This window comes from Micropterus salmoides, unplaced genomic scaffold (assembly GCF_014851395.1).
Source record: "Micropterus salmoides isolate LMB-PRFRI ecotype aquatic unplaced genomic scaffold, ASM1485139v1 Ms_hic_scaffold_7, whole genome shotgun sequence".
Classification (NCBI taxonomy): domain Eukaryota; kingdom Metazoa; phylum Chordata; class Actinopteri; order Centrarchiformes; family Centrarchidae; genus Micropterus; species Micropterus salmoides.
In genome coordinates this window covers 36,462,535-36,475,675 of record NW_024044459.1, presented here as the reverse complement: position 1 = coordinate 36,475,675, position 13,141 = coordinate 36,462,535, and the positions used below count along the sequence as shown (strand labels likewise).

The 13,141-nt window shown below is 45.4% G+C and overlaps 2 protein-coding genes across 3 annotated transcripts in view; both read right to left on the bottom strand.

The window, feature by feature from the left end:
- Window positions 1-13,141, bottom strand: part of LOC119891530 (scavenger receptor cysteine-rich type 1 protein M160-like) — a 667,824-nt gene that overhangs the window by 387,449 nt on the left and 267,234 nt on the right. The gene's annotated exons all lie outside the window — the stretch shown is intronic.
- The window catches only part of LOC119891523 (GTPase IMAP family member 8-like), a 61,100-nt gene continuing 48,138 nt past the window's right edge, over window positions 180-13,141 (bottom strand). Inside the window, exon 6 of one of the 2 annotated variants that reach the window (XM_038703232.1) lies at window positions 180-2,970. In XM_038703232.1, the coding sequence (XP_038559160.1) occupies window positions 1,601-2,970 (1,370 nt within the window). In that variant the 3' untranslated portion in view covers window positions 180-1,600. The remainder of the gene's footprint in view (window positions 2,971-13,141) is intronic. The other variant, XM_038703233.1, reaches the window with a different exon arrangement.

Genomic DNA, 13,141 nt, shown 5'->3' with positions numbered 1-13,141 from the left:
TATTTATTTATTTATTTATATTTAAGTACTTATTTTCTCTTCTTTGACTTTTTTAAAAGTAAATTATTCTCCCACATCAGTGCTAAATCTCAATAAATATGATCAATGATGAATCTGCTGAATTTTCTGGTGAGCAAAACTGTTCACAGAAAGAACAGTTTGTATTTATTTCTCTTTTAAATTTCACCATGTAGTGATTAACAGGGTAATATGTGTGAGCTCAAGTCTCTTAATTGCATCCACGTTCCCTTCACATGCGTCTTAAGCGAGTCTTACGGTTAGTCCCGCTTTTACCATCAAATATATAAATAGACAATGCTGCTTTTGACAGGAAGTATGCAGGAGACTGACGTGTTGTATCATGTTGTTTTAATAATTTAATTATTACTGCAAAGTAGTAAGCACCCTTCCAGAAACGCTGAAAAGGTGCCACTAGTCGTTTGAATGGGAAGCATTTGAAGCGCTGATGATGTCGGCCTTGGATAGCCAGGCTCCTTGCCCTGTGGTGCGGATGAAGGCGATGGCGTGATCGATCGTAGGCTGAGATCACCGGGGAATATGAATAGCTGAACGCAGCAGACGTTTCAGACAAAGCTGTTAGGGAGAAGGCGAAGACTATCTGATGTTAGATGAGCAACATGAAAAGATTTAATTAGAACAAATATTTGGGTTTTTTTATTGTAACAGCAGTTTGGAAAATTTTGTCTCACAGTGACTTTCGCTATGTTTTATTTGAATATCATCACCATTCACTCCTTAAAAGTTATAATCAGAATCAGTCTGAGATCAGCTGTGTGGTCAGTCCAACATGATAAGCCTTAATCTGTGAGGCTAGACTAAATAACAGAAACACTATTGTTTAATTCATTACGGTTTAGGTCTTTTCACACGGGAAGCGATGTTGTGGAAATAGTATCTTGCTGGTGAGTGATGGAGCAAATAATTGAGTTACAACAAACTGTTGTCTTTGAAGAATTTATTTAACAAAAGTGAATAAACATAGAAGTACTAAAACACATATACAGCTGCTCCAGAGACCTGCTGGGAAGCATAATCATTTACACAGTCTACGTTTCTATGTTTTGGGGAACAGAGATACTTTTCCGGCCTTGAACGAACATTCAAGGAGAGGGGAGGAACAACAAGAGGGGAAAACACTAAAACAATCTCACAGCTCTGACCTAAACCCTAGTAAATGTGGACCGACTAACATAAGTAGTATAGGAGAAGGTAAGGTTAAGGACAAATAAACACAATACATATATATCTGTAAGACATAACAATAATAGTAATAATAACAGTAACAATAATAATAGTAAAAGAAAATGCTTAAAATATTAAATGTAAGAGGACACAATCATCATAACAAGTGACACTCCTCCTGCGTAGTCGCGGAGTCGCTCTCCCCTTCTCATGTTAACAGACAGTGAGACAAACGCTCTGCAAGTAAACGGTATTTCAGTGGCCATGGTATGCATCACAGTGTAGTCCACTGCCAAAACTCACAGTGAAATCTGTTTCTTGAAACCAAATGAAAACAGAAAAAAGGACAAACATCTGAAACTGTTCTGTTGATGAGATGTTTACATGAAACAAATCCTCATGAAATGGAACAGAGAGATGTGTTGTTCTGTATCAACACTGGTGTGTTGTTCGGTTTGTATTCATTAAACTCTTCAGCTTTCTTTCTGGCCTCCTCTTCATTTGTCTTCTTCAGATCCTCCATTTCTTTCTTATGTTTCTCCATAATGTCTTGTTTCTCTTTTTCCTCTTGTTCTCTTCTGATTCTGTCCTCTTCCTTTCTTTTCTTTTCATAATTTTCTCTTTCCTGTTCGTATTCTTCTTGAAGCTTTCTAAGTCTTCTGTGTTCCTCCTGTCGTCTCTGTTCTTCTTCTTCATATCGTTTTTCCCACCATTCTCTTTGTGTTTTCTCCCAGTTCTCTCGTTCTTTTCTCATCTCTTCTCTGCTCTCCTTCAGCTTTCTGTCAATGGTTTCCTTTTCCTCTGACTCTGATCTTATATTTTGCTCCAAAGATTTACATTTTCGTTTCAACTCCTGTCTTTGAATTTCTTCCTGTTGTTTTCTCTTGTCTTCTTCTTCTCTCATTTCCTGTTCTTTCTTTCTCTCCTCACATTCCTTCTTTATCTTCTCCTCCTTTTCTTTAAGTTGTTTTTCTCTCAGTTTTCTCTCTTTTTCAGTTTCTGCTCTCTGTTCTTTCATTCTTCTTTTCATCTCTTCCATTTCCTCCTCATGTTTTCTTTGAAGCTCCTCCCTCTCTCTCTTCATCTCTTCTTCCTTCTCCTTCAGGATTCTCTCCATTTCTTTCTTTATAGCTGCCTCGGCCTCTTGCAGCATCTCATTGGTGTAGCAGCTGCCTCCATTTTCCTTCACCATGGTGTCAATCTTGGTTATCAGCTCACTGACTTGTGTGCGGTTTTGTTCATCATAGTTATTAAACACATGGTATCTTCCTCCACAGTCAGAGATCAGCTTCTTAAAGGAAGCATCACATTTATTTTCAATATATTCTTCAATGGAAACTTTCTCACGCTTTAGTTTATCTCCTCCAGTTAAAAGAATGATGGTGAACTTTTCAGCATTCTTCCCAAAGGCTTTCTTGATGAGTTTTAATGTCTCCTTCTCCTCTGGTGTAAATCTGCCGATCTGTAACACCAACAGGAAGACATGTGGTCCTGGAGCCAGAAGACTGATGCATTTCACCATCTCCTCATGAACCTCTTCATGGGTCAAACTATTGTCAAACAGACCAAGGGTGTCGACCACAACGACCGGACGAACGTCCACTTCACTCTGTGCTTTCTGACAAAGTTTGGTGACTAATTTTTGACTTGATTTGTTTATAAACTCATCTCTTCCTAGAATGGTGTTTCCTGTAGAGCTCTTTCCACTTCCAGTCTTCCCTATCAGCACAATCCTGAGACTCTCTGGGCTCTGCTCCTCATCATCACCTGGGAAAGAAGAAGACCTGGAGTTACTTTAAATATTCTCAGCAGCTACAGTGAAGGTTCAAGACTGTGATGATCAACATGGTTCAGGACACAGAAAAACATTTCAATTCAAAGTACTTACAAGTGATCTTGTTCTTCTTTATTATCCTCTCTTGTTGTATGACCTTTTCCATTTGTGCACGTGCAAATGTTACAGCTGTATAGCAGGATGGTTTATTTTCAGATTGTCTCATCTTTTCCACCATGTCCAGCAGCTCTGGGATCTGCTGCTTGTCCTTGATGTTGAGAACAACATATCTTCCTCCACAGCTCTGACGGAGCTCCTGGATGTCCTTGTTTTCCTTCAGAAAGTTAACAACAGCTGGAGCTGCAGGATCTGACTCCACAGTGAACAGAATCATGGTGAAGTCATCGACTCGAGAGCTGAATGTGTTCTGGATGGTCTTTAACTCTCCCTTGTCTTCATCAGTGAGGGGACCCACAGGTAGGACCAGGATGAAGACATGGACGCCCTCAGGATCACAGAGGGAGATACACCTGAGTGATTCCTCCATCACTGCCTCCTGAGGTTTTCCATACAAGGCAGGCAGCTCCACCAGGGAAACCCAACGTCCACACACCTCTCCCTGATGTTTAACACACTCTGATGAGTTGGAGACTGAATGAAACTCTGTCTGACCTAAAATGGCCTTGGCTGTTGAAGTCTTCCCTGCTCCTCTCCTCCCACACAGAACCAGGTTTAAAGCTGGTTTGATGTGTTCAGACTTTGGTCTGATGGTCTCTTCAGTGAAGGTGAGGAAGGTTCCTCTGTTTTCAAGGACAATGTTCTCAATCTTCTCCATCAGCTGTCCATGGTCTTCTTCTACCATCCTGTAGTGTCTTCCTCCACAGTCTTTAAGCAGCTGACTGACAGAGCTACTTGTTCCATCATGTGTGCTGATGACCATTGAGTGTTTAAAAGCATCTTGACCAAACAAACTCAGGATGAACTTCAGTGTTTGTCTGTTCTCCTCAGTGAAATCAGAAGGCTTCACTAACAGCAGCAGAACATTTGGTCCAGGAGGACAAAGAGTCTCACAGCTCTTCACCTCTCTTCTCAGCTTCTCCACAGTCAGACTGAAGATGTCTGGAGTTTTCACTACTGTTAATGGTTTTCCTCTCCACTCTCCACAGGTGGCCACACTTTGCCCGGTTGGAGAAGTTTTTTGGTGATTAAAACCTTTGTCCCTGATGATGAAGTGACCAAGTTTTGTCTGATTGTTCTCACATTTTCCCAGCAGCACAATCCTCAATCCAGATGCTGTAATACAAGAGAGACAAAGTTAAAATTAAAGCTGCAAGCAGCGTTGGGCGGGCCCTCGCACTTGTAGCGCGTCGGGGTGTGAGGTAGCCGCATTGCATATTCTGGAGCTCTGCCGGTGCGGCTGTGAATTTGCTACGCGCTTCGGACGTTGCATGAAGGTATTATATGTGACTTCCTGGGTCCCCTTTGTGGCGCTACGTAGCACTTGGCGCTATGAATATAAATTAATATTGACATGCAGATGTGTTCGAGGTGGGACAGTTATCAAGCACGTAAAGTTTTGTTCAGATGTGAGCATGTACACTGTTACAACAACTTCATGTGTCGTGGTGAAGAGTTGATCTTTGACGCCATGCCACGGACACGCCCATTGACGAAAACTCACAAATAGCACAACTTTTCATCGTCAATGCCTTTAGAAGGCACAGCAGAAATTTGACGTCGATCCTACTAAATCCCTAGGAGGAGTTCGTTAAAGTACGAAGTGTGTAAATCATACAAAAATATCCGTAAAATACAAAATGGCCGACTTCCTGTTGGGTTTAGGGTATGGGTTCTTGAGGCTTTTTTGTGCGTCTTGATATGATACATGTCCCCAGAAACTTTCATGCATGTAGGTTAAACGTGGACAAGGGGCTAATTTTTCTAGGTGGCATTAGCGAGTCATTTTGCCACGCCCATGCGCGAAACCCATAAAATATGAAATTTTTCACCACTTCTGACATGTGTGCAAAGTTTGGTGAGTTTCAGAGTATGTTTGGGCCCCCAAAATTGAGCTTACTTTGCAGAAAAAAATCTCTTCAGTTTCAATAGGGACCTCGCACGGTTCGTGCTCAGGCACTAATTAAGTTGCTAGCAGCGTTGGACGTGTTCTTGCACGTTACATGCATTGGGACCGATATAAACATAACTTCCTGTGTCCCCTACATGGCGCTATAATGGCAGTAACTATAGGCCTAAGTTATGTCACGGTACGTCAAGTGTTGAACACATCATGAAACTTTCATACCAAGAGGCTGCAAGAGGCTTCTTTTTTTTTTTTACATCTGGACATGATAGATGTGCTAGAGAACTTTCATACATATAGGTGAAACATGCCACAGGGGCTGCTTCATTGAAGGTCACTTCCTGTTACCAACAGGTGGCACTATGACTATGAGTGAATATTAGCATGTAGATGTGTTCAGGGCGGGTATTTCATCATACATGTACAATTTGGTACAAATTTAATCATATGAACACTGACGTTATTCCAACTTCCTGTATAATGGTCTAAATAATGGTTCATATTCAATTTGTGACGCCACGGACACGCCCTTCTGCGAAAACTCAGTTTGTACAAGTTTTAAGACAAGTTCAGAAAAATAATTTGAGCACATTTCGTGATTTTGTGAAAGTGACATCTAGTACTCGATTTTCGCCACATTTTGCACATAGCCTTAGTAGAACATAGGGAAGTACTGACACAAATTTCATGTCAATCAGACAGACCTCTGTGGAGCTATGACATCACTTTCTGTTTTGACTGTAACCTACAGGAAGTTGTTTCTTTATAAATTGCTTATTTTTTGGACTTTCAAAAATATTTTAACAAGTTATAATCATGAGGGTCCACAGAGTCTATGTACAAAGATGCGTTTTTCCAACATAGGCGTGGTCAAGTGGCCAATTGGTGCCAAATGTTCAGGGCATGGGAATGTACCAAGCAAGTGTTCAATGCATTTTCATCTCAGAGCGTCATTACTGACGCTTTCAGGATGACAAAGCCTAATTATTTGATGCTAAAGGTACCCTTCAGCAGCCGTATGAAACGCCACAGTTTGCTACATTGCAGCCACACAAAGGAGGCTAACCCTACCTGCCAGCTGTAGGGTTAGCCGGTCGACATGGATAAAGTCAGTGACTTAGGTTTAGGCACTAACATTTCTGATGGTTATGGTATGGCTTTGAGGGGCTGTCAACACCTTTATCATGAACATAGCTAGCACTTCTGGTCTGTTCGATACGCCCCAGAGCGTATCATAGAGACGCATCCGGTAGCGTCTCATAAGCCGCGTTTCCACCAAAAGTACCCGGGACTTTAAGTCCCCGGATCTCTTTTCAAGGAAGTAAAAGGTTCCTTCAGCTCATTGTTGTGTGCGTCTCCACCGTGGTCTAAAGACCTGTGAAGATTAGGCAAATTAACCAGCTGACGTAGGCTGTAGGCCTATAGGCTGTACAGGCATCATTATTTGTAACCACTATCCATGAGCAAAATTTATAAATGAACATAAGATTTGACTGGAATATAATGAAAAAATACAGGCCATTTTGTGTGGGAGCATAATGAAGAGACACACGATAAAGTTTGTTACAAATTTAATAACAATCTGGATAAAACCATCAAGTTCTTAAAATAAGTACAGCACAAAGAAAGCAACACAAAAATAAAACCGCAAGAGTTTGGAAGGTTATTAAAACATTTCCAGCCAACAAGAGCTGCAGATCAGCCGCAGGACTCACGTCAGTGTCCGCCTGTAAACACACCGCTGCACGCTGGCTGCTGTTTCCGAGCGATAAATTTAATGCCGACATACGATCTCAGGCGGACATCAGCGAGACTTGGCTTGGCTATCTGACTGTTGATTGAGATTTATTGGTTTGCAAACAGTGGAAAAGAGAGGAGCAGTCGTAGAAAAACAGCCAACATGCTCGATTTAAAGCCAGTAACCTCTACTCGCCCATTCAGAAATTCACAGCAAGCCCCACTCCCCCAAAGTACCCCCCGAGCAGGGACTTTTTTGGGTGAGGGATAAAGACCCTAGAACTAAATTTAGACCCTGGTCCCTTCAGTGGAAACGCAGTGAGTTCCTCCAAAGGTTCCTAGTTCCGGGGTATAGTTCCGTTGGTCGAAACACGGTTTTAGAGACGCACCCGGGGTGTCTCACACAGATGCTGAAGGGTACTTTTGGTGAAAAAAAATAACTACGCTTTGTCACTTTTTCTGAAAGGGCTGGTATTGGACACCCTGAGATGAGAACTGAATTGGACAGATTTGAGATACTGGGAATATGACATCACTTCCTGTTTTAACCGTGACATACAGGAATTTGTTCCTTTATAACATTTTTTGCATTATCAAAATTCTTTTAATAACTTTCGGTCATGAGGGTCCATAACTTTTACATCCAAAGTTTAGTGCAGATTGGACTTTCTGTCTAGGAGGAAGACGAGTAGGTTTCACATATTTAGCACACCGTGAAGGGGAACGAGACACTGCATCGGTGACGACACTATGGGAACACCTCTGGGCGTGGCAGGGCTGAACTATGAATGAAACTACTCCACTACTCCATGACTAAGAGGAGAGTGCATGGGTGCCGGGTGCAGAAGGAAGGTCCAGACTGTAGGGAGAAGCCAAAAGTACCTGGAGATCCCCCACCCTCCTCAGAGAGGTGATAGCGAGGAGAAAGGCCATCTTAAGGGTCAGGTGCTTGGCCTCAGCCGACTCCAGGGGTTCGAAGGGGGGCCTCAGCCAGCGCTTCGAGAACCACTGCCAGGTCCCAAGTGGGAATCCTGGAACGAGTCACGGGTCTCATCCTCTGGGATCCACGGAGGAAGCATACGACCAGTGGAAGCCTCCCCAAAGGCCCATCCCTCAGAGGGGCGTGAAACTCTGCAATGGCAGCCACATACACCTTGAGCGTGGACGGGGAAAGGCCAGCAAAGAAACGGTGCTGGAGGAACTCCAGTATCATAATCACCGAGCAGGTAACTGGGTCCACCGCCCGTTCTCTACACCCAGGTGGCAAACAACTTCCACTTCAGGCCATACATCCTTCTCGTGGATGGGGCTCTGGAGCTGCGGGTGAAAGACCCGCCCTCCCGCCTGGGACAGCAGGTCTCTCCTCAGAGGGACCTGCCAGGGCGGGATATTATGTCCAAGAACTACACTCGGGCCGGCCAAAACAGGGCTACTAATATTAGGCTCCAGAAACTCCAGAAAAAGCATACAGATGCAGCCTTGGCCACGTCTGTACCATGGCATCCAGCTCTAGTGGGGCTGGGGGCGAGAGGGAGAAACACAGTGGACAGTGCGTAGTCTCTTGAGACGCAAACAAGTCCACGTCTATGGGGCCGAACCTTTCGCACAATAACTCCACCACCTCGGAGTGGAGTCTCCATTCCCCGGGCCTCAGGCCCTGTCTCGACAGTAGGTCTGCTCCCTAATTCTGGGTCCCAGGGATATACATCGCTCTGAGAGACAACAGTCTCTGCTGGGACCACAGGAGGATCTGATGTGCCCCAGACCCCCCTGGTGATTCAAATAGGCCACCACTGCCGTATTGTCGGTCCTGACCTGGATGTGGTGACCGCGGAGGGCGGGCAGAAAACTCCTCAGAGCTCTGAAAACCGCCAACATTTCCAGGCAATTTATGTGCCAAGAGAAATGATGCTCCTCAAAAGCGGCCGTCCATGACCACGCCCCCCCTCCCCCCGTGAGTGAGGCGTCTGTCGAAATATTTGTCCGGCGACATGACGCTCCCAACACGGGACCCTGGGACAGGAACCAAGGTTTCCTCCATACAGACAGGGAACGAAGGCACCTGCTTGTAACTCGTATCAGACGTAGCGGATTTCCGCTCGGGGAGAATCCCTTGGATTTCAACCACCACTGCAGGGCTCTCATGTGCAGTAGGCCAGAAGGTATTATACTGGACGCTGCTGCCATGAGACCCAACACTCTCTGAAAGTGTTTCACAGTGATGGTGCGGCCCACTTGCACTCTCGTCACTGTGGACAAAATGGACTTGACGCATGCCGGAAACAGGTGGGCCTGCATCGTCATTGAGTCCCACATCCCCGTTGAGTCCCCCTAGGAACGTAGTCCGTTGGGCGGACGTCAGCACGCACTTCTTCGCGTTGAGCCGCAGCCCCAAACGCAGGGGGCGAGGACAACATCTCGATGTCAAACCACTAACTCTCTAGACTGGGCCAGAATGAGCCAGTCGTCGATGTAGGTCAATATGCGGATGCCCTGGAGCCTCATCGGGGCCAGAGCTGCATCCATACACTTGGTGAACGTGCGAGGGGAGAGTGTAGTGGGCCCCCCTACTTGAAACCTCAGGACCTCTTCCCCCGGGTCCGTTGAGACAGAATGAAGGTCCTCAGATCCGTCGTCTCGGGGGGTTGTGGGCAAGAGCGCCGCCTTGCGTCCCAGGTTGGTTGAGGGGGACCACGGGAAGCGACGCTTCGCTTCTGGCTTCTGGCTCTGGAGTTAGATGAGGGCTGAGCTCGTCTCTCCTCGGCCGTCCTGGACCCAGACCGGTGGGGGAGATACTACTCAAACGCCTCTCCTTGCGTTTTGATGTGCTGGAACCTGCTGATGACAGTGTCTACTGCCTCACCAAACAGGCCAGTAGACGTGAGGGGTGCATCGAGGAGGAAAGCCTTTTCCTTTTGTTGGATGCCCGAGAGGTTGAACCACAAATGGCACTCTGTAGCCACCAATGCTGCCATGGAGCGGCCAATGGAACGGGCCGTCTCCTTGGTGACACAAAACGCTAAATCCGTACCTCTACGGAGATCGGTTAAGTCCTCCTCAGAGGGGCCTCCCCCTTGGTCACAGTTTTGGAGCAGATCGGCCTGGTACGCCTGCAGGATGGCCATCGTGTGCAGGCTTGCACCAGCTCGACCCGCCACCGTGTAAGTCTTGCCCACCAGGGATGTCGCCCGACCTGGCTTGGTGGGCAGCGCCGGTGTCTTGAGGGATGATGCGAGGATGGGAGAAAGGTAGCTCGCTAACGCCTCCTCAACCCGAGGCATCACTCCATAGCCGTGCTGCTTAATGTCTGCCACATTGCTGTAATCCAGCAGAGGGGAAGTAATCAGTCGTGCGGAAAAGGGTCTATTCCAAGATTTACACAACTCATTGTGTAAATCAGAAAAAAATGGCAAAGATCGGCACGGGGGCGGTGCACGGTGCTGCAGAAAACACTCATTCAGTTTACTGCTGGCCTGTGGCTCCTGCACAGTGGCCAATCAATGCTTAGCTTGGCCACAGCCCTCGTCACCACCTCCAATAACTCATCGTAGCTGGGCAAAGACTGATGACGTCAGCCCGGCTCCCGGAAGTCCTCCTCCATGATGCTAAGCACGTCTATCTCCTCGGAGCCAGACTGTGCAAGCCTCTCCGGACTCATACCTCGGGCGGGAGAAGCCGACAACGGGCTCCCAATCGGGGAGGAGGGGAGGGGGAGTCAGCAGACAAGGACCAGGAAAAGGCCTCAGCCGTCCTGATGCCCTCGGAGATATTGCGCTGTGATCCCCAGGACCGCAGCCGCCGCGACGCCTCAGCGACTGCAGGGCCTGAGCCACAGGGAAAGCGCATCCGACCATCCACCGAAAAGAGAGCCGCACGAAAAGAGAGCTGCCTGGGCGTGCGACATCCCTAGGCAGGAAACACACATCTTGTGAGTATCCCCAGCTGTGATGAAGCGCGGACAAGGAAAAACACACTGTCGGAACTGTTTACTAGACATGATCACTTCTGCTTCGTCGGGATATTCCAGGTAAGACGATCTTCCAATAGTGGAGCGTTCAAACACACTCAGAGTGCCTGCTGAATAGAAAAAAGCTAATGTGTCCTGTGTGCCGGCGTGCTTATATACGCCTCCAGTTACGCCGTCACATGCTACCGTTTTAGCAATTGGAGTAGTTTCATTCATAATTCAGCGTTCCCATAGTGTCGTCACCGACGCAGTTCGAGTTCCTTCGAAGGGGAACTATAAAATCATTGAATTGACCCTGCCTATATTTGGGACAGGCCTTTCATTCCTCTTGCACAAAACTGTAACTACTATGAAACAGTTTATTTATTTCAAACAGAATATTACTTGTTTAAAACTTATCCAGTAATAATAAATACACATCATTCATTTGATCTAGCTCTGACGGACAACTTGTGCGCTTTTATTTTGAAGGCAGCAACCTAACGAAAACAGCAACACGGTGCAGGATGAGAGAAGTTAGCAGACAGAGAGCGATGGACTTAACATGACAGGATTCACAACTTGGATAAATCTTTTGATCGGTGGACCCTTACATACAAAAGGAATATAAATAATCAGGGAACGGACACATTCGAACTTAACGAGCGCTTCAAAGATAACAGGGATCTGCACTTTTTTTTCCTTTTCATCTCTAGTACCATGCCAGTTACATCGGTAAATCTATAAGAATTTGTCTTTGGGGCTCATTGTTTCTGTTAAATGAACTGAACGATTAAATTGTGGAGAATCTAACCGATCTAACGATGTGTAGTGTAGTGAACCAGCCAGTGTTGGTTTAATTATTTTCTGCCAAAAGGAAAGAATCCACCATATCTCTCCCGGAGAGAAAGAGGGGGTGACTCCAGCCCCTAAGTAACCCAAAAGAGGGATGAAAGGTTTGCTCCACTCCAAGTACTGTTTGGGAAGTTTCGACCATAAAACCTACCACCTCCGGTGAAGTTGAGATAACAGACTCTATGCATGACTGTTAAAATGACAATAGTAACCTTGTCCAGAGACTAACCTCATCCTGAACCAGGCTGTCAGGACCTCTATGGATATAGGTTACCTCAGACATCAAAGAACCCCTTTCTTTCAGTCCTGATTCTCTACCCCACCAAAACCTTTTCACGCCGATGTGAAGCTGATAAGGAAAACCAGACACCAGAGGGAGGACACTACCTCAAATTCCTTTGTGTGGACAAAGAATGTTGTCTCCTCATAAACTTTCCTTATTACTCTGTTTAGCTAAATAATGTGAAAGAGTTCTCCTCACTTGTTCGTAACTATGTTGAAAAGAAGAAACCTTGAAGAATTAATTTGCAGTTCTCTTAATCTTCATCAATGCTCAGTTAAATTCCTGCATTTAATTTATGTTTAACTAATGCTTTGTTCCAAGTCTTTTTTATATACTTTCTTAGAAATGATATGGTACAGCAATATTATCATGTGTTAAATAGTCAATTTTCCTAGCTCCTGAGCCAAGAATTTTAATAAGTATTTCTTCAGTAGGGCTAGGTATCGAGTTCAATACTTTTTAGGCACCGACCGAATTGGTTCATCACCATTGTTCGATACCTAAAGGTTCTTGTTAACGCCAATGAGCCAATAAGCATGCAGCATTCTTGATGGCATTATATTACTCTGTGCTGTATTGTTTGTAATCTGATGCCATGTTCTTATAACTTTTATATATATTCTAAGTAAGAATGTTTAACAATCAGTATTCTCCTGGAAGTTAAGTTCAGTTAAGATGTTCCTTCATCTGCTGTGATCACTGTGAAATGTTAACTGGTAACTATTCTAATTGTTATGGACAATTAACAATAACTTTTAGTTTTATCAAATGCTTAAGATTAAGAACTTTCCAAGAGTTGATTGTGGCATGCACTGCGCTCCCTCTCTCTTCTGTCTTCCGCTCCGCTCACGGCTCTTCGGCAACCCCTAACACTTCGGCCCAGCAAAAGTCAAGACTTTGGCCCGGCAGTACTCATATTTCTCACAGCAACGATAGTTAAGTATTGTAACTCCAGATTCTATGAGTATAGGCGCAGCCCTCTAAGGCCGTCGCTATTGGGTTTATCCCTACAGCACTGATAAATTTTGTCTACGCCCACCCACAGCGTGGGCCTCTCCTTCGTCCGCACCTTGTATATATATAACGGTGAGACCCAGCCATCAGCTCTCATAGTGCTTTTTCTTCAGCACTGAGAACCAAGGACCAGTGAGGTCCACTGCTTAGAGGGCTGCGCCTATACTCAAACTAGCGCCAAATCCCACTGTGGAGCGGCAGGCTGCGACATGAGGAGGAAATGAGGACATGAGGAAACGCTTCACC